Source organism: Chinchilla lanigera, unplaced genomic scaffold, assembly GCF_000276665.1.
Source record: "Chinchilla lanigera isolate Chin_1 unplaced genomic scaffold, ChiLan1.0 scaffold00024, whole genome shotgun sequence".
NCBI lineage: Eukaryota > Metazoa > Chordata > Mammalia > Rodentia > Chinchillidae > Chinchilla > Chinchilla lanigera.
Window position 1 is genome coordinate 20,993,258 of NW_004955425.1, and position 18,164 is coordinate 21,011,421.

The following is an 18,164-nucleotide window of genomic DNA, read 5'->3' on the forward strand; positions in this document are numbered from 1 at the left end:
TTTTGAGACAGTCTCACTGTGTTACCAGATTTCCCAGGCAGAGTGTGAACTTGCGATCCTCTTTCCTCACACTCAGGATGCTGGCGTCACAGCCGTGTGCCACCAGCCCCACTCCCACCTGTTTCTTCCCGTTTGCCCTCAGCTTACCATTTTCATGTCTTCTTCACTGCAGTACCACAGCTGTCTGTCCATTTTTCTATATTACAGTTGCCTCAAGGTTTTGCCTAGCAACTCACTGTTGTGAGTCACTCTCACTATAATGGGTCCTTTTTTTTTTTGTTGTTGTTTTATTTTGCTTTTTGGGACAGGCTCTTGCTATGTAGTACAGGCTGGCCTTGAACTTGCTTATGTAACCCAGGCTGGCCTCAAACTCAGGGCAGTCCTCCTGCCTTACCTTCTCGAGTGCTAGAATTACAGTGTGTACCACTACACCCAGCATAATGGTTGTTTTTTTTAAAAATGCCTTCCAGATTAAGGAGAAGGAAGAAGCCCGACAACAATATCGCGCAGCCATCAGCCAAGGCCATGGTGCATATCTGATGGACCAGGATGCGCCGGTATGTACTCGTGGAGAGGGAGTGATATGAAACTCACCTTAGACACCAGGGTAATTTACACAATGCTGAGCTTGCAAGATCCCTTATCTTGGGATGCCAAGCTAATCAGACCCATTCATCCTGTCTAAAGAAAGGAGGGGACAATATCAGTACTACCCAAAAAACACAAGAAACTCTTCTGTCACTGGGAACTGAGTTTCCCAGAATTAATAGCAAAAAGAACACATTTGAAGTACATGATTTTTATATTCTGGTAAAAGAATGTAACATGTTGCCTTTCAGCTGGAACCACCATCTTCCAGTAATTTGCTGAAATGATGAATACAAAGGGAAAGAGAGTGGGATCGTGGTGTATGTTCCTTAGGTCTTTTAGAAAACATGGGGTTGTTCTTTGGCCTCATACATGCATGTGAAAGGGTGATATTGTAGACATCAAGGGAATGGGTACTGTGCAAAAAGGAATGCCACACAAATATTACCATGGCAAAATAGGAAGAATCTATACACTGTTAGCCAGCACGCTGCTGGCGTTGTTGTAAACCAGCAAGGTAAGGGCAAGATACTTGCCAAGAGGATTAATGTGCATATTGAGCACATTAAACACGCAAAGAGTCAAGGTAGCTTCCTGAAATGTGTTAAGGAAAATGAGCAGAAAAAGAAGGAAGCCAAAGAGAAAGGTACCTGTGTTCAAAGGAAGCACCAGCCTGCCCCGCCCAAAGAAGCGCACTTTGTGAGAACTGATGGGAAGAGGCCTGAGTTGCTGGAACCTGTTCCCTATAAATCCATGGCATAAGCTGGGCATGTAGCTCTGCCATTCAGCACCTAGTTGGCAGCTGAGTGTTCTAGGCCCTACTTAAACATAAAAAATCGCCCTGTGTTGAAAGGATGGTTTTCTTCATTGAACAGGTATATGGAGCCTTTACCTCAGAAACAAATACTTGGAGCAGATTTTCATTCTACCTAGTTAATTGTCGGGTCTTTACTCTTCAGTGTTTTTCTTGCAGAAAGATATGCTGAGGTATTGTGTAGGTATAAACCCAATGGCCAAATATTTATGAAATATTTATATTGGCTTGAAGAGCCTGTACATCACCATGGGGAAAAGATACATCAAAATAAATGGAAGTCACTGCAGTTAAGTAAATGGAAGTCCAGTTCAGTTAGATAAATTTTTTAAAGCACCAAAAAAAAAGAATGTAACATTTATATTTTCCCCAAACTAAGCTCACTGTTAACCTAGCTGGTTCTCACCAGTCATAACCCAGGGAGATGGTCCTTAGAAAGATCCGGTTTCTTTGTTTTCTGCTCACGGACTTTGATACCGGTCTAAAGGGGAAACCACATCTGTTGGATTTCTTTTATGTACTTTTAAATTTTATTTTATGATTATATTTTTTGATACAGGGTCTCCCTGTGTAGTCCAGGGTGGCCTTGAACTCACTATGTAGCCCAGGCCTCAAACTTGCAGTGATCCTCATGTCTCAGCCTTCCAAGTGCCAGAATTACAGGCGTACGCCACCACGCCCTACTTAGATTTCTTTTCTTGATCTAACACGTTTAGATGTGACTCTGGCACGTGCAAAATATGTGCAGTCAGTGTCTAAACCACATCTCCAGGTGTTTTGGTTGTTTTTGCAGATGCAGCCTTACGCTGCAGATGTCACCACTGAGGCGGACATGTTGCTTCAGGGTTGTGAAGATGCAATGTTTTGATAAGAGTCACACTAAAGATGGATAGAAGTTTAAGGGTTAAGTTACTTTTGACATCTAAGATACTCATTTACAATATAAATAATCAATACAGAAGTAATTATTAAATAGTTAACAATGCTAGTCGCTCATCAGAGTGCGTGTATAAGAGCCTGGGTTCATCTGAGAGACCACCACCTAACTTAAACACACGCTCAACGTGGTTCCTCCTTGATGCTAACATCTTTTTTTTAAAGGAAAAAAATAAAACAAAATAATAGAAGAATAACAATAGTTAATACACTGCATATTGTTATCTTCAGAGTAGTTGCTCAGAGTTCAAAATTTGGCATAAAAAATTCTCCAAACAATATTAGTGCAAATCTTTCTTTTCAGTGAACGAAGAGAAGCTAGTAGTATAATTTCCTTGTATTTTTTTCCTTTTTCCTTCCTCCCATTCCTCTTTCCCCAACCCTAGTTTCTCCTTTCTTTTGAATATTATCCTCTCATTTCACAATATCCATTGTACATTTTGGACTTTATTTACTCTTTCAGTTTCTAGTGTAGTTTTTGTTTTTTGTACTGGGACTAAAACTCAGGACCTCATGCTTGCCAGGCAGGTGCTATGCTCCTGAGCTAAATCCCCTGTCAACTCTCTTGGTTTCTCACACCAAGGAGACAATTCAGTGTTTACACATGTGAGTGATTTATTTCACTTGTGAGTATGGTCTCAAGTTGCATCCATTTACCTATAAAGGTCCCAAGTTTATCCTTCTTTATGGCTGAGTAGTATTCCATTGTATAAAAGGACTGTATCTTTTTTTATCCATTTCTTGGTTGATGGGCATTTGGGTTGTTTCCAAGATTTAGCTATGACAAACTGTGCTGCTGTAAACATGGGTGCACATATATCACTGTGATATGATGTTTTTAATTCTGGGAAGATACCCAGAAGGGGACTAGCTGGGTCAAATGTAACCTCTAATCCTAGTTTTTTGAGGAATCTCCACAGTGGTTGCACCAGTCTGCATTCCTACCAGCAGTGGAGAAGAGTTCCTTTTTCCCCTCAGCCCCTCCAGCATTTGTTATTGGTTGATCTCTCGATGATAGCCATTCTTTCTGGAGTGAAAATGGCATTGTTTCACTTTCTGGAGTGAGAATCTCAGCATTGTTTTAATTCATCTCTCTAATAGTGATTTTGAACATTTTTCATATATTTATTTGGCATTTGTATTTCTTCATCTGGCAAGTGAGTATTCATTTCAGATGCACATTGGATTGGGTCTTTAAGTTTGGGGAAGTCCGATTCTTTTCAGTTCTTTATATGTTCTAGATATAAGTCCTTTGTCTGAGCGACGATTGACTAAAATTTTTTCCCACTCTGTGGGTTGTGTTTTCATTTTGTTGGTGATTTCTTTCGTTATGCAAAAGCTTTTAATAAGGTGAGATCCCATTTGTTGATTCTTTGTAATATTTCCTTTATAGTCTGGCTTTTATTCATGAAGTCCCTACCTACACCTATGTTTTCAGTATTTCTGCCTTACTTTTGTTGGCCAGGGTTGACTTTGCTCTTCTAGGTCTCTTCTATTTTCTTTTTTTGGTTTTTCTCCGGTACCGGGAACCGAACTCACGACCTTGCGCTTGCCAGGCAGGCACTTTTGCCGCTGAGCTAAATCTCCAGCCCCGGTCTCTTCTATTTTCAAATGAATTTTAGGAATATCTATTTTCAAATGAATTTTAGGAATATTTCTCTAGTTCCCCAAAGTATGCTGTTGTGGTTGATACATTGTGTCAACTTGAGCGGTTTGGCTAAGTGACTCAGCAGTTCTGCATCCTGAGCCTGTGCAAGAGGAGCACACAGAGATGGTGTGGGCGTGGGCAGGTACCCAGCATACAGTATAAGAAGGGAAAGGAAGCCTGTTCCTCTCCCCTTTTTTGCTCTTGCTGCTTTTGCTGTTTTCTGCTGCCATGAACTGTTGCCCTTTGCCGTTGCCACTCTGTGGTAGAGCCAGCTGAGTATGGACTGAAACCTCCACAGACTGTGAGCTAAATAAACCTTTCCTTCCTTAATTCTGGGCATCAGGTATTTTGTCTCAGCAACGAGAGAAAAGTAACCAAGACATATGCTAATGGTATTTTGATTGGGATTACATTAAATCTGTACAACAATTGGGAGCATGGCTATTTTCACTATGATGCTAACATCTTTACTGAGAAATAAGGTTCACAGGAAGGTGGTCTCCCTGAAGAATGTTTACTACCTGCATGTAAAGTTTGTTTGGCACCATTACAAAACTGTGTCATCAGGTCTTCCAGAGTGTTTCCCATTTAGTGACTACAGTGTCCTCATACTATGCAATAATGTTAACGTAGCATATTATTCTACTATGTAGATATCATAGTTTATTACATTACTATATATTATATATGTATATTGTATATATGTTAATCTTATAATTGGAAACAAATAAAATACATAGCACATATTCACATATATTACATATAGAATATTGCCAAGTGTAAAAAAGGTTTTCCAGACCCACATAAATACACATACATAAATGTATACACACAGGCCCTGACCTTGGAATTGTTTGCCCTCACACTGATTGGAAAGCAGTCCACGTTCACTAGGAACAAATCTGGAACTTTGATTGTCCCCAGGCTGTCAGTATGTGGAGCCACACCCGGCCTATTCCCCTCCTCAGCAGCAGCCAGATTCTGTCTGTGTCTGTTGTGAGTTGTTGGTGGACAGCTTCCCGCCTTTCTCCCGGTGTCGTACTATAGCGTCCTGGGCCCAGGAGGGCTTATGCACTTCTTCCGTGGTGAGGTACCCCGTGCTTCTGTCCTGAAGCAGTGGAGTGTAACCTGCTCGCTGGAGTAAGAAAGGTTTCTGCTCCCTGAATTGCTTCTGCCCCTCCTGCACTGGGTGGGAAGGGAAGGAATTTACTGTTCTCAAGCCATGTAAGGCTTTGCTTCATATGGCAAAGGGATCCAGGAAAGTCTGTGGTGTGCCATGCCTGCCCCCCAGCAGCTGCCAGCCACCTGCCCCGTGGTACTCCTATGGTGAGTGCCGTCCCTGGACTCACTCCCCTACTCCTTCTGGTGGACCCAGTGGAAAGAAGAGTGTGGAGAAAAGCTTATGAGAATATGTAAGTTCTTCGTGGGTTGGAAGTTTCCAGTTATTCTAAACCAATAAGCTTGCCCACTTTCACCCTGTAGGAATTCACAGAGTATCTACATTGCCATCTGTCCTCAGAGGGGCTCGTCACTCTGGAATTCAGTTCATTTGGTTGATGGGTTCAAGACAGTTATTAACATTATGGATTATTCAGTGCATTATAACAAAAGTGGCGTCATCTTGCAGCTACCTTTATTCTACCTAGAAATGCACCAATACCCTTAAGTGATAGCCTGTCAGACGAACCCTGGCTTTTACATATACACATTCTTTAAAGGCTTACACTATTGACTGTAATAATTGTCCCTTCAGAGCCAGTCATGGTGGTACACACCTACAAGTCTGGCCACTTGGGAGAGTTATGCAGGAAAATCACAAGTTCAAAGCTAGGCTGGGGAACTTAGACCATATTTTAGAGTAAAAATAAAAAGGACTGAGGATATAGCCCTGGGTTCAATCCCCAGTACCATAACAAATAAACAAATAAAAATAGCATTTGCACTCTTGTTTATTTCCATCAGGCAATGGATATCCTTGATGTCAAAAGTAATCATTTAAACCTTAAGCCTACATTAATCATTAATGATCTGTATCCTGAGATAAATATACTAGATTTTCCTAATAGTATGAAATAGCAGATATCATTGCAGGTGTTGAGAGAGTCTGTGTAGGTATCAGAAATATGTTTGTCTACCTTCTCTTTTTTCTACCTTTGCCAGTCGTGAGGTTTCCACCTTCTGTGATGATTATCAGTACCCCACTCAAAGACAAAATAAAATTAAAAGTTTACTACAGGCGAGAAAATTAAATGAAGAATGAGCTTGGGGAAGCCAGTCTCATTCTTCAGCTACTGGACCCCTGGAGGTTGGCGAAGCTGTGGGCCGCTGTGCAGAGGGCTCCTGAGGCCTCTGTGTAGCAGGGCACTCGGGTGCGTGACCACAGGAGGAGTACATTGAGTGACCCAGCCACCAAAGACCACCCCTGCTGTCCTCCCACAGACTCTGCTCTGACCCGTCACTGGTGAATGTTCTCCTCGAGCACCGTCAATGTGTCTTCTAGGTGCTATTATCATTTTGGGGGAAGAACTTGAGAGGTTGTAATTCAAGGCTCTTATAAAACAGGAGGTATCAGCTGCCAGAGCTTTTGAACTGCATGCTCAGTCATACGTTTGTGTTTCAGGATGTCTTTACTGTAAGTGTTGGAAACTTGCCCCCTCAAGCCAAGGTTCTGATGAAAATTACCTACATCACAGAACTCAGCATTCGAGGCCCTGTTGCTGTCTTCTTCATGCCTGCTACAGTGGCACCCTGGCAACAAGAGAAGGCTTTAAATGAAAACCTTCAGGTTCGTGGGGCTGGGGATTTTGCTCAGCGGCACAGTGCCTGCCTGGCAAGCACAAGGTTGTGAGTTCGATTCCCGGTACCGGAAAAAAACAAAAAAAAAACCAAAAAAAACCTTCAGGTTTGTGTGCTTAAGATTTAAATGGTGTTTAGGGTACAGCTTAATGGTAGAGCATTTGCCCAGCTTGTGGGAGACCCCAGCATTTGATCTCCATCACTGCAAAAAGAACACCAAAGGAAAGACGAAAAATGTCTAGAACAGTCTTCTCAGTGGAAAGTCAATCATTGATTTGTGCACTTAGATACATGCAGTGTTTATAAAATCAAACAGATACGCTCAATGAACATAATAGTTTTTTTTCCAGTCACATAAGATAGTTTTGTATCTGTACTGTATGAGTTCATCTCAAAGAATTAGAGAAGTACAGAGAGTGAAAATAAACCAAAAAGGGAAAATTTAAAAACCATATTTAATCTTATCACCCAGAGATAACTACTAGTTTATACTTAGGTATATATCCTCCAGACTCCTCTCTGTGTGCACACATAGAAGAGAGACAGGTGGAATTGAAAATCTCTACCAGAATGGTCAGGAACGATCCTGGTGTGAGTTGTGGCTGTAAGTTCCTGTCATGTCATGAGCAAAGGCACTGTGTTTCACTGTAGGTGAGACCATCCGTCTTGTGCTGCTGTTGGCTGCTACTTTGCTGAGGTCACCTCCAGTTTAGAGCTTACTGTGAAGCATAGCAAATACGCTGCTATACACACATTTTTGTCTTAACAGGATGCTGTAGAGAAGATCTGTATAAAGGAAATAGGAACAGAGCAAAGGTTAGTACCTGAAATATAAACATATCACTCATCCAGTGGATGTTAGTTTTGTGGTTTGAATTTTCATTTCAAATTATTTGAAGGACTGGGTTGTAGTTCCCTGGGAGAGTGCTTGCCTAACATCGTGAGGCCCTGGGTTTGTTCTCCAGCACTGCCAGAAAATTTTTTTGAAACAACTACAGGTAGAATAGTGAAGGTATTAGACTAAGACAATTTTCTCTCGATTTTTGGTAGCTTCTCCTTGACTGTGTCTATTGAGATGCCATACGTGATTGACTTCATTTCCAGTGATACACATACATTGAAACAAAAGGTGAGTGAGTCTTTGATTTCTTAAGAGCTCTTACTTTAGCGTTAATTTTATTGTATCAAAAAATGGAAGTTGAGCATGATGCACCTGCCCATAATCCCAGCCACTCAGGCGGCTGAGGCAAAGTTACCATTTTCATTTGCTTGAGTTCCATCCCATTTCTTCTCTTGTATTCTAATACATCAGTAAAATTCCCTTCAGTACTATTTTCATATTTGTGGTGAATGCCACAGATGATCCATTTGCTTTATTTTCTCTATAACCTCCTTTCCTCTCTGCTGCTGCTCCTGCTCCCGCTCCAGCCTCCCTTTAGTATTCTCATTAGGGGAGCCTTTTATCTTTAACATCCCCCTTTTTTTCTTGTCAATGCTAAGGATTGAACCCAGTCCTCATACAAGCTAGACAAGTGCTCTGCCCTGAGCTGTGCCTCCAGCCCTGTGTGTCCTTTTCCTTGTGTTCTCTCCTCAGGGCAGCACACCCTCCACCAGCTTCCTGGGTGTGTGTGTGTGTGTGGTAGTATCTGGGAATTTCTGCATTTTCTGTGCACACTTGACCCTTTAGGGAGGTGTGGAGTCCTGGGTTGGAAATCTCCTTTTCCTGGAATCCTGAAGGCATTATTCCCTAGCTTCCAGGATTACTTTTTAGAAGTGCAGGGATATTTTATTTCCCTTATTCTTTGTGTGTGATTTGTTTTAATTTTTAAAATTATAGAAGAGTTTCATATCTTCTCTTAATTCCTGGGATTCTGAAATTTCTTAATAATGTGGTATTTATTCATTGTGTATAACTCATGGCCATTACTTCTTGGGAATTTTATTATATTTTTTTAAAAATAAATTGTGCCAGCTGGGCACACTGGTATGCACCTGTAGTCCCAGCTGTTTGCCAAGCTGAGGTAGAGCTCAGGAATCTGAGGGCAGCACAGTGAAACTGGTCTTACTTATTTCTGTTGCTTTGTCTTTTGATGGTGGGAGTTGAAACTACGATCTTGCACATGCTAGACAAGGGCACCGCTGCTGAGCTGCACTCCCGGCCCGGCCCCAGCAGTCAGTCAGTCAGTCACTCAAACAAGTGACTTGCTCCTCTCTTACTTTCCTGCAATACCTTCTAATAAGTACACCCTGGAGCAAGACCCATGTCTTAAGTTCTCCCTCCTGTTGCTCATTTTATTGTCTTTTTGTTCTTGTTTCTTAGTGATTTTCTTCAATTTTGTATTCCAACTATTCTGCTGAAATTTTTACTTCAGTTCTCTTGTGGTGGTCCCCCACCTCATATAGATACTAGGGATTAAATCCAGGGCCTTGGCACTGAGCTCTAGTCTCAGTTCTGTTTTTATTTTTCTTATTTTTGAGCCTGGGTCTCACTAAACTATACGCGCTAGACTCGAACTTGGGACTGTCCTCCTAGGCATCCCAAAGTAGCAGGGTTACCCAGCATGCAGCACCGCACCTGGCTGTCTCCTGTGTTGTGTTTATTGGAGTTCCAGCCTCTCAGACGCTGGGATTACAGGTGTGTGCCACAATGCCTGGTTTGGGAACACTTTAAGTATATTTTTTCCCCTGTTATCTGTGTCTCTTCTCTTTCCCCCTTTGGCATTTCGTTTGTTGGTCCCATGTTTTGTGTCACAGAGGCTTCCCCCAAACGTGTCGGGACACTCTCTGTGGACACAGCAGGTTAGTTTGCAGCTATGTGGTTTTGGTGGGGATGGCACGGGTCCGTGTCACAGGGTGCTAGCTTCCCCTCACCCCTGTGGGGAGCAGCCCTGCACAGATGTTACACCAGCACTCCTAGTCTGGGCTGTTTGGTTGAATATCTCCAAGTAGTAATCTTCAGTTTCCTTTAGTGAGAAATCAAGGGATAAAGACGATTTCACAGTCTACTATGCTGTCTTCGTTGTTTCAAAGCTTGTCATCTACATTTTGAGATTGTTTTATATTTACAAAAGTTATAATTCTAGCATTTCTGTTGAATGTTCCATTTTACTATTCCAGGGTCTGTGCACATCCCGACAACTGTAACTAAATACACAGATTGTTAATCTTTAGATTCATACTTTGGACTGTCTCTAGTTTACCTAAATTTGACTCTGTAAGTCAGCCTTAGAATTTCAGGAGAGAACTGTATGAATAATGATCATAGGTCTGAAAGTATTATTTCATGATTTTGGAATTTGTTACTATGTTTCTGACTCTTAATGAAGTTATTTAAATATACAAAGTTTTTCTAATTCATAGGTAAGTGAAATGGGTGATATGGTATCACTCCATTATTTACTGTGTTGTATGGTTGTTTGCTTTGTAGTGCACAGACTGCAGAGCTGTAATTAGCACCGTGGAAGGCAGCGCCTTAGACAGCAATGGATTTTCTCTCCATATCGGTTTGCGTGATGCCTATCTCCCAAGAATGTGGGTTGAAAAACATCCAGAAAAAGAAAGTGAGGTATACTCCTTCTTTCTTAGAAGTATGAGACACTATTGGAAAAGTACTTCAGAATAACTATAAGCTTGGAAATGATTGATAGTCCTGAAAAACCAGCATTATCTAGTGAGCTGTGGTTGTGCAAGGTTCCTCAATCAAAAATGTTTATGTCAAGAATCACAGACTAACATGCCTCTTCACGGTAGCCCGCCCTACACCGTAGGGTATATTTTTATTTTCCCTCCCTTTCCCTTCCTTTTTACTTGGCCCAAACTCGCTCTGCAGACCCTGTCTTTCCTCTACCTTTTCTGGTTTTTTTCCTACCTTTAATAAATGTGAAACCCTGCCACAACTTCAAGTCACAAAGTTCTGCTGGGCACAGTGGTGCATGGCTATAATCTCAGCACTTAGGAGGCTGATACAGGAGGTTCACTACGAGTTTGAGATCAGCCTAAACTATATACATTAGGGAGATTCTGTCTCTAAAAAACAAGTGAATGAATAAATAAGTGGGGATATAACTCAGTGATCTGCACAGGCCCTGAGTTCAGTCAGCGTTCAGTACCATGGGGGTGGCTGGGAAGAATCACTAACTTCTGAGGTTTCAACGAAAACCTTTGTGTAGCCTATTTCCCTCACAAAGATAATAGCTTTTACTTTAATCTCCTCCAAAAAGAAAATCTGCCACCAATGGCTGTTAGTCTGTATACTTTTTAAATAGTGGGAAAATTATAAGATCATTTAACGTGGTTGTAACAAAGGATGGCTTTTTTTTTTTTTTTTCTTTTTCACAATATACAGGGTTTGGGCCAGCAAACCCCGACAGAGAGACGAGTGAAAAGTGTGCGAGATCGAGTATCTCTGAGGGTCGGGACCCACTGAAACGGAGCCCTGAGCTGACTCAGACCCCCAGGTTTAGTGAGGAGCAGCAAAGGCGTAGCATTCTGCCGGGCACAGACATTTGTTTTAAGTAGAGGGCAGGCAAGCAAGGCCTGGTGACAGTTTGGCTGAGTAATTAACTTTTACCTGATTGTCCCCTAAGGAGCTTCCTTTTTCACTCTTAAATTAAGGTCCATCTCTGCTGGAGTTGACAAAACATTGTCTTTAAGATTTTTCAGCTCTTTGCAGTTAGCAGTCTTCTGCCTCCCCAAGTCAGCCCAAGTAGACATTGACGGTTGGGTGTGTCCAGGAACTCCACGACAATATTATAAACCCAGGGCCTTTCATGCTGACCTGTAGCCCCACCCCTTTTTAATTTTAGAGATAGGGTCTTGCTAAATTGTCCACATTGAGCTTAACCTTAGGATCCTCCTGTCTCAGCTTCCCATAGTGTTGGGATTACAAATGTAGACTACCATGCCAGGCTAGAATTGCTTCTTCAGTTACAATGAAAACTGAAACTTTTGTGGTACTAATTGTATTTTCAGTATAGTGGCTGATTAAGAGGTACCTATATATGTTTTATGTTTTTTTTTTTTTTCCGGTACCGGGAACTGAACTCATGACCATGTGCTTGCCAGGCAGGTGCTGTGCTGCTGAGCTAAATCCCCAGCCCTACCTGTGTATGTTTTAGTAATCGCAGGAACGTCTATATTTCTTTTTTTGATTGTTTGGGTTTTTTTTTTTTTTTTTTTTTTTTTTTTTTTTCCTTTTTTTAAGGCAGGGTATCCCTATACAGTTCAGGTTGGCTTTAAATTCACTACGTAGCCCAGGCTGGCCTTGAACTCATGGAGATCCTCCTGCCTCAGTCTCTAAAGTGTTTGAGTTATAGGCCTACGCCACCATAGCTGGCCATTTTATTCTTTATATGAACTCCTGCTAGACTGTCTTGTTATTGAATAAATCTTGTTTTTCTTTTATCCCATTAGTTTACCTTACTAGAAAGTTTTAGAATTTTATGAGTAATTGTTTTCCAGATTGCGTGACAAGAAGCTGTGGCCAACCACCTTTCTTTCCTTTTAGGCTTGCATGCTGGTCTTTCAACCTGATCTCGATGCCACCCTTCCTGGCCCAGCCAACAGGAATGAAGTGGTTATTTGTCTTGATTGCTCCAATTCCATGGAGGGTGTAACATTCACACAAGCCAAGCAGATTGCCCTGTATGCATTGTCCTTGGTGAGTGAGGAGCACAAAGTCAATGTCATCCAGTTCGGCACAGGTGAGTGCATTGCCCCAGTCCCACATGTGCGTCTTCCTTCACTCGAGCACACGCCACATTGACTGAGGACTGTTGGCACCTGACTTTGTCTGTGGAGTTGGTAGTAGCTGAGAAGAGGCAGAAGCACAAGAGCTCTGAGGCCAAGGATGGGGTGTTCAGTGGGGGAGCACTTGGCTGGCCTGCACCCTGCGTTCCATCCCTAGCACCACAGAGGGGGAATGAAAGGAACTTTCTGGAGCCAGATCCCCTGGCTCTGGATCCCGCCTGTCACCTTGAGCAAGCTGCTGGAACTTGGTACCTTAGCCTCCTCATCTACAGTTTGGGGATAATAGTCCCACCTCATAGGGTTGTTGTGAGGACAAGCTAATGTATGGCAGGGATTTAAAACAAGGCTGCTTCCACAGTAGGAGAAACACAAATGTTACTACTACTGTTACCAACTACACCAAATGCAAGACACTTTGTCTGCTGAGTAGGGAGTTCCCAGGAGTGAGGGCAGACATGTACAAACAGCAGACAGAGAAAGCTTGAGAGGAGCAGTCCTGGGGAGCGAGGAAGGAAGGAAACGCCACGTTCCAGCTGAGGGCCCATGGGCTACTGAAGAATATGGCATTTCAAGGATGAGACAAGCATGAAGTGGAATGACGGGGCAAGTCTGTCCTGTGACTCTCATCTTCTGTGCTGTCTTACAAAGGCGCTTTACGGTGGAGCCAGGGTCTGCTCCCTGGGGGAGGAGCCCAAATAGGTGGGGGGAGGGAGAGGATATGGATGGAGCCTGCACCTTCTGTGCTCTGGTGGCGAACATATGGCCCACATGTTATTTGTTTTTCTTTGAAGACAAAAGATTGTATGAGTTGTTTTTCCTAAACTAAAATCTCAGGATTCAGGTATAATTGCAGTGTTGGCGCTATGAAATAAGTGGGCTTTGGGTTGGCTCGTCTCTGAAAGTTTCCCCATCACTGCCATAGGGGCTGAACCTCCCCTGCCGCCACGGTATCCCTTCACCTTGCTTTGCAAGGTGGTGCAGCGACCCTCACAGGGAATGTGACTCAGAACATTTTGCGTAGTAAAGTGCATAATTCAAATACCCTGGAATGTATTATTTAGAGGTGAGTTTTTGTACGTTAAAATGATCACACATAGTTTTCTGAAAAGTATGTACATAAATATATAGCATTCTTTATAGTGGCAGCACTGGTATAAAGTAGCATTATTGTTTGCTTATAGTCATCCAGTGAATGTTTAATGGAAACACCTCATGCCCATCTTATCATACAGGTTACAAAGAGTTATTTTCCTATCCTAAGCACATCATGAGTAACAGTGTACCAACAGAGTTCATTAAGGTAAGAGAACCATCTCCATTCCCAGAGGATTTTCTGTGCTGTGGATGTGTTAGCATTCTAATACCATAACAAATGCCTGAGATAAATCAACTTATAAGGAGCAAAGGTTTATTTTGGCTCATGGTGGTGGTCTGGTCTGTTAGCTTCGTTGCTTTGGCTTAGTGGCAGTGCAGTATGTCGTGGTGGAATGGCCCTGTTTATTTCATGGTGACTGGAAAGCAAAGGGACACAATGGAGCCTGGGTCCCACATGCCCATTAAGGATACAGCCCCAGTGGTTACCGTCTCTCCAGTAGCTCCGCCACCCAGAGGTTCCACCTCCAGTAGCACTGCAGGGTGGTGAACAATCCTTTAGCACATGAGCACTGGGGGACACTTACCCAAACCACACAGGGGCCTCATATAATAATAATAAATAAAAATGATAACTAAGAAACTGCAAATTAAAAAGTAAGAGAAGACTTTCTCATGGTCCCAATGTCCAATGGGACTAGCTTAGCAAACTGAAGTTTTCTTAGTCCCCTGTTTTCTGTCTCTCAGGATAGAGAAAGCGGAGAACAAGCAGTCGCCACCTCAGTCCCAGCTGCCCACCTGGCAGTGCTCCAATAGCTGTTTCTTCCCATAGATGATCATTTTTTGAATAGATGCCCAGCAGTGATAATGTAGTTACCATGGGCCATGAAATACACTAAAAGGATATAAGTACAGTTGTTCCACAAATGCATAATTAGGAGAAAATGTTTTTGATGACCATGCATCTTGCAGTCCTCCCTAGGAGACATGTCAGTGAAGGTTACCATGAAGGTCACCACGTCCACATGATAACAACCCTTCACTTGATCTTTTGCAGTCTGCCACACCTACAATGGGGAACACAGACTTTTGGAAAACACTTCGATACTTAGGGTTAATGTACCCTTCCCAAGGAGTCCGGAATGTCCTCCTCATATCTGACGGGCACCTCCAGAATGAAGGCCTGACACTGAAGCTTGTGAAGAGAAATGTCCTCCATACAAGGCTGTTCACCTGCGGGGTCAGGTAAGCCAGAGACCTGTCACCCACCCAGTGAAGAGACCATTTGCAGGAGGGGATTTCTCTCTCTCTCTCTCTTTTGGTTTGTTTGTTTTTGAGACAGCATCTCACTTTGCAGTCAAGGCTGGCCTCAAATGCAGTGATCCTCTTGCCTTAGCTTCCCAAGTGCTGAGATTACAGGTGTGTGTCACCATGCCTGGCTTGGGCAGGTCTTTTATTTGACCTGCACAGGAATTTTGGAAGTTGGGGGTTGATGTGAGTATGTAATAGAAGCTGTTATCATGGAGGGGCTGAGCTCTGGGCTCTGGGCCAGACTGCCTGGATCTCAAATCCCAGTAACTGTGACCTTGGGTAAATTGTTCAGCCTCTTCTTTGTGAAATGAAGGTGAATTTGAAAATACCTATTAGGTTATAGGAGTAGTGCTAAATTTATGGCACGGGTGTTACTTGTTTTCCTTTTAAGACAGAAGATGTTAAAATATGAGTTATTTTCTCTAAGTGAAAACCACAGTATTCAGGTTTAATGGCAGAGTTGGCACTTTTCAAAAAATGAGTGAATCTGGGGTTGCAGTCTGGCCCCACTGGGTTATAAGATTTCTGAAGGTTATTGCTTTGTGTAGTAGTCAGGTGTGGACCTCATCTGTGCAGCCTGGCATAGCTCCTGCTGGCTGACTGGACTCAGTGGGGGCTGCACCCCTCTCCTGCCTTGCTCCCTGTTGTTTCTGAGCTGGCCACTATGAGCATTTGCATTTCCAAACCTGGTGGTGTACACAGAATCTTTTCTATAGGGGCGCAGACTCCAGGACTGTTGGAATTACTCCCTCCCCCAAAGGCATCCACACAGAAGGAAAACAAAGAGTAGATGGGGTTCTTGGGGTTTATGCAGAGCCCCAGCCCAGCAGGTGTCTCTGCTCCTCAGAACACTGTGGGAATCCTGTGCTGTCTCTGAGTGAGCCCTGACTCCCAACCCCCTGGTGCTCCAAAAAGCCTGCCCCCCATGGTCTGGTCCTCTGTGGCCCTTGATGCCCCCCGCCTCCCTGCCTCTTGTCCACCTCACTGCTATACTCGGGTCAGATCTGCCTTCCCCTGGGCCACTCTTCAGTCTCAGCTCCTAGTCTGGTCCTCCGTAACCCAAGGCCTAACTGAGCATCATGGACCAAACAGAACATGCATCTGCTCAGTAGGGACTCTACCAGCTCTCGCCTGGGGACTTAACCGCTGAGTTCACAACAGCACTCGGGGCACAAGCACCTGTTCCTGCCTTACTCGCTGAGGGCCCATCCATGAACAGAGTGGGTCTCACTAAGTCACTAAATGACCGTCCTGGGCTTGATCTTAGAATCCTTCTGCCACAGCCATCCTAAAAGACACACGTGCACACCACACTGTGATGGGAGTTCTTACACGTAGCTGTAGAACTACTATTGAGAGAAACTTAGACACTGCCATTTAAATGTCAAAGATGAAGAAATGATGTTCTTTGCTAGAGCAAGAATTAGTTGGCTTTTTGCTTGTTGGGGGAAGGACTCACTGTGTTGCCCAGGCTAGTCAAAAACTCCTGGTTCAGCTGGGTGTTGGGGGGCATGCCTGTAATCCTAGCACTTGGAGAGTGAGGTAAGAGGATTACCAGAGTTGGAGTCAGCCTGGGCTACATAGTGAGATCCTGTCTCAGAAAACAAAAACCGTGTGGTTCAAGTGACCCTCCTAGCTCTGCCTCCTACACAGCTGGGGCTGCAAATGGGAACCACACACCAGGCTGAGAGTTCTTTTGTTATAGATTTTGCTGTGGAGATGTATGTCAAATTTTAAGATACAGATTTCATTTACTTTTGCAGTTGTTGGCTTTTGGCATCAAATTCAGGTAATTTTGACATTTTTTGAGACTAGGTTGATATCTTCAGCAAGTACCCTTCTGGCATCTTTCTGAGTTGTTTGTTTTTAAATACTACATCTTGATTGATTGATTGATTGATTGCGCTGGGGATCAATGCTAGTGCCTCACACATGCCGGGCAAGCTCTGTGTCTCCCATCCCGGCCCCATTTTATCTCTAACCTCAGCTACAGAGCAGTAAATCCTTCTTCATGCAATGGCTTGTCTGTTAAGCTGTGAGTTTTCTTAACATTTTTAACATATACTTTAAAAATGTATCTAAAATTTGTGGAAAATTAAAACTTGTGAAATGTGATCAGTCCTACAGCCAATCGTCATGTCTTAAGGAATTTGTCCCAGTGTGGTGCTGGAGTATTTGAATATTTTAACTCAAAATCCAAACACAGCTGGAAAAAACAGGTATGTTTTAAAACAACTTCAGTCATGTGTTTACTGTGGAAATATCTTCTTACAAGTCTGACAGTAACTTCTGTATTCTCATGAGTAGATAGAGAAGCTAGGCAAAGGCAAAATCTGCCAAAGATGTGAACTCTACCCTCCGGTTGCGCTAATTTTGCAGCTATCCGGAACAGAGTCGTTCCTTAACTAACTAGTAGTTTGATATCTGCTTATAATGACATATCATAAATTGATTGTTTTGCCCTTCTAAAATTTTTTTATTTTGAGACAGTCTTACCAGGTCCCTAAATCCTGTACGCTGGGCTTAAACTTGTGATCCTCTGCTTCAGCTTCCCAGAACGCTGAGATTATGAGCGAGTGCCATGCTGCTGACTCATAGATTGATTTTTTTGTGATGTATATCAGTTCTCTATCCGTACATTCTACATCCACAGGGATTCAAACAACCACAGATGAGAAAATACTTTTTAAATTTGTGTCTGTTCTAAATGTAAACAAACATTTTAGTTGATATAATTCTCTAGATAATATGACAGCTGTTTACATAGCCTTTACTTGGTATTAGGTATTCTGCATAGTATAAAGACGATTAAAAGTATGATGGATGTTCAGAGATTCTAACAAATGCATCACCTCTTTCTATAAGGATTTGAGTGTCTTCAGATTTGGTGTCTAAGGGATCCTAGAACCTGTCCCCTGCATGTACTAAGGATGGGCTCTATGCTGTTCTAGGATTCAGGTTTTGTTGTTGTAAAAGATACAGAAACTGTACCATTTTAACTTTTCCTTTTGTGCTGGGGGTCAAAGCCAGGGGCTTGGTCATATTAGCAAGTGCTCTACTACTGAGCTACATCCCAGCCCTTCAGCCATTTTTCAGTGTGCAGTTAAGTGGTATTGATAGAATACACTTCACAACCCTTCCTCCATCTCGCTCAGTCCTTTTTCATCATGACAGACAGAAACTCTGTAGCTATCTGTCTTGGTTCCTTTTCTCTTGTTGCTGGGTCAAAAT

General features: G+C 42.8%; 1 protein-coding gene across 1 annotated transcript in view; it reads left to right on the forward strand.

The window, feature by feature from the left end:
• Window positions 1-18,164, forward strand: part of Parp4 (poly (ADP-ribose) polymerase family, member 4) — a gene marked incomplete at its 5' end in the record, with an annotated part of 90,940 nt that overhangs the window by 36,226 nt on the left and 36,550 nt on the right. Inside the window, 9 exon segments of the mRNA XM_013514867.1 lie at window positions 471-557; window positions 6,607-6,771; window positions 7,552-7,598; window positions 7,833-7,911; window positions 10,210-10,347; window positions 12,289-12,484; window positions 13,763-13,830; window positions 14,680-14,867; window positions 17,053-17,152. Of these exon segments, the coding sequence (XP_013370321.1) occupies window positions 471-557; window positions 6,607-6,771; window positions 7,552-7,598; window positions 7,833-7,911; window positions 10,210-10,347; window positions 12,289-12,484; window positions 13,763-13,830; window positions 14,680-14,867; window positions 17,053-17,152 (1,068 nt within the window).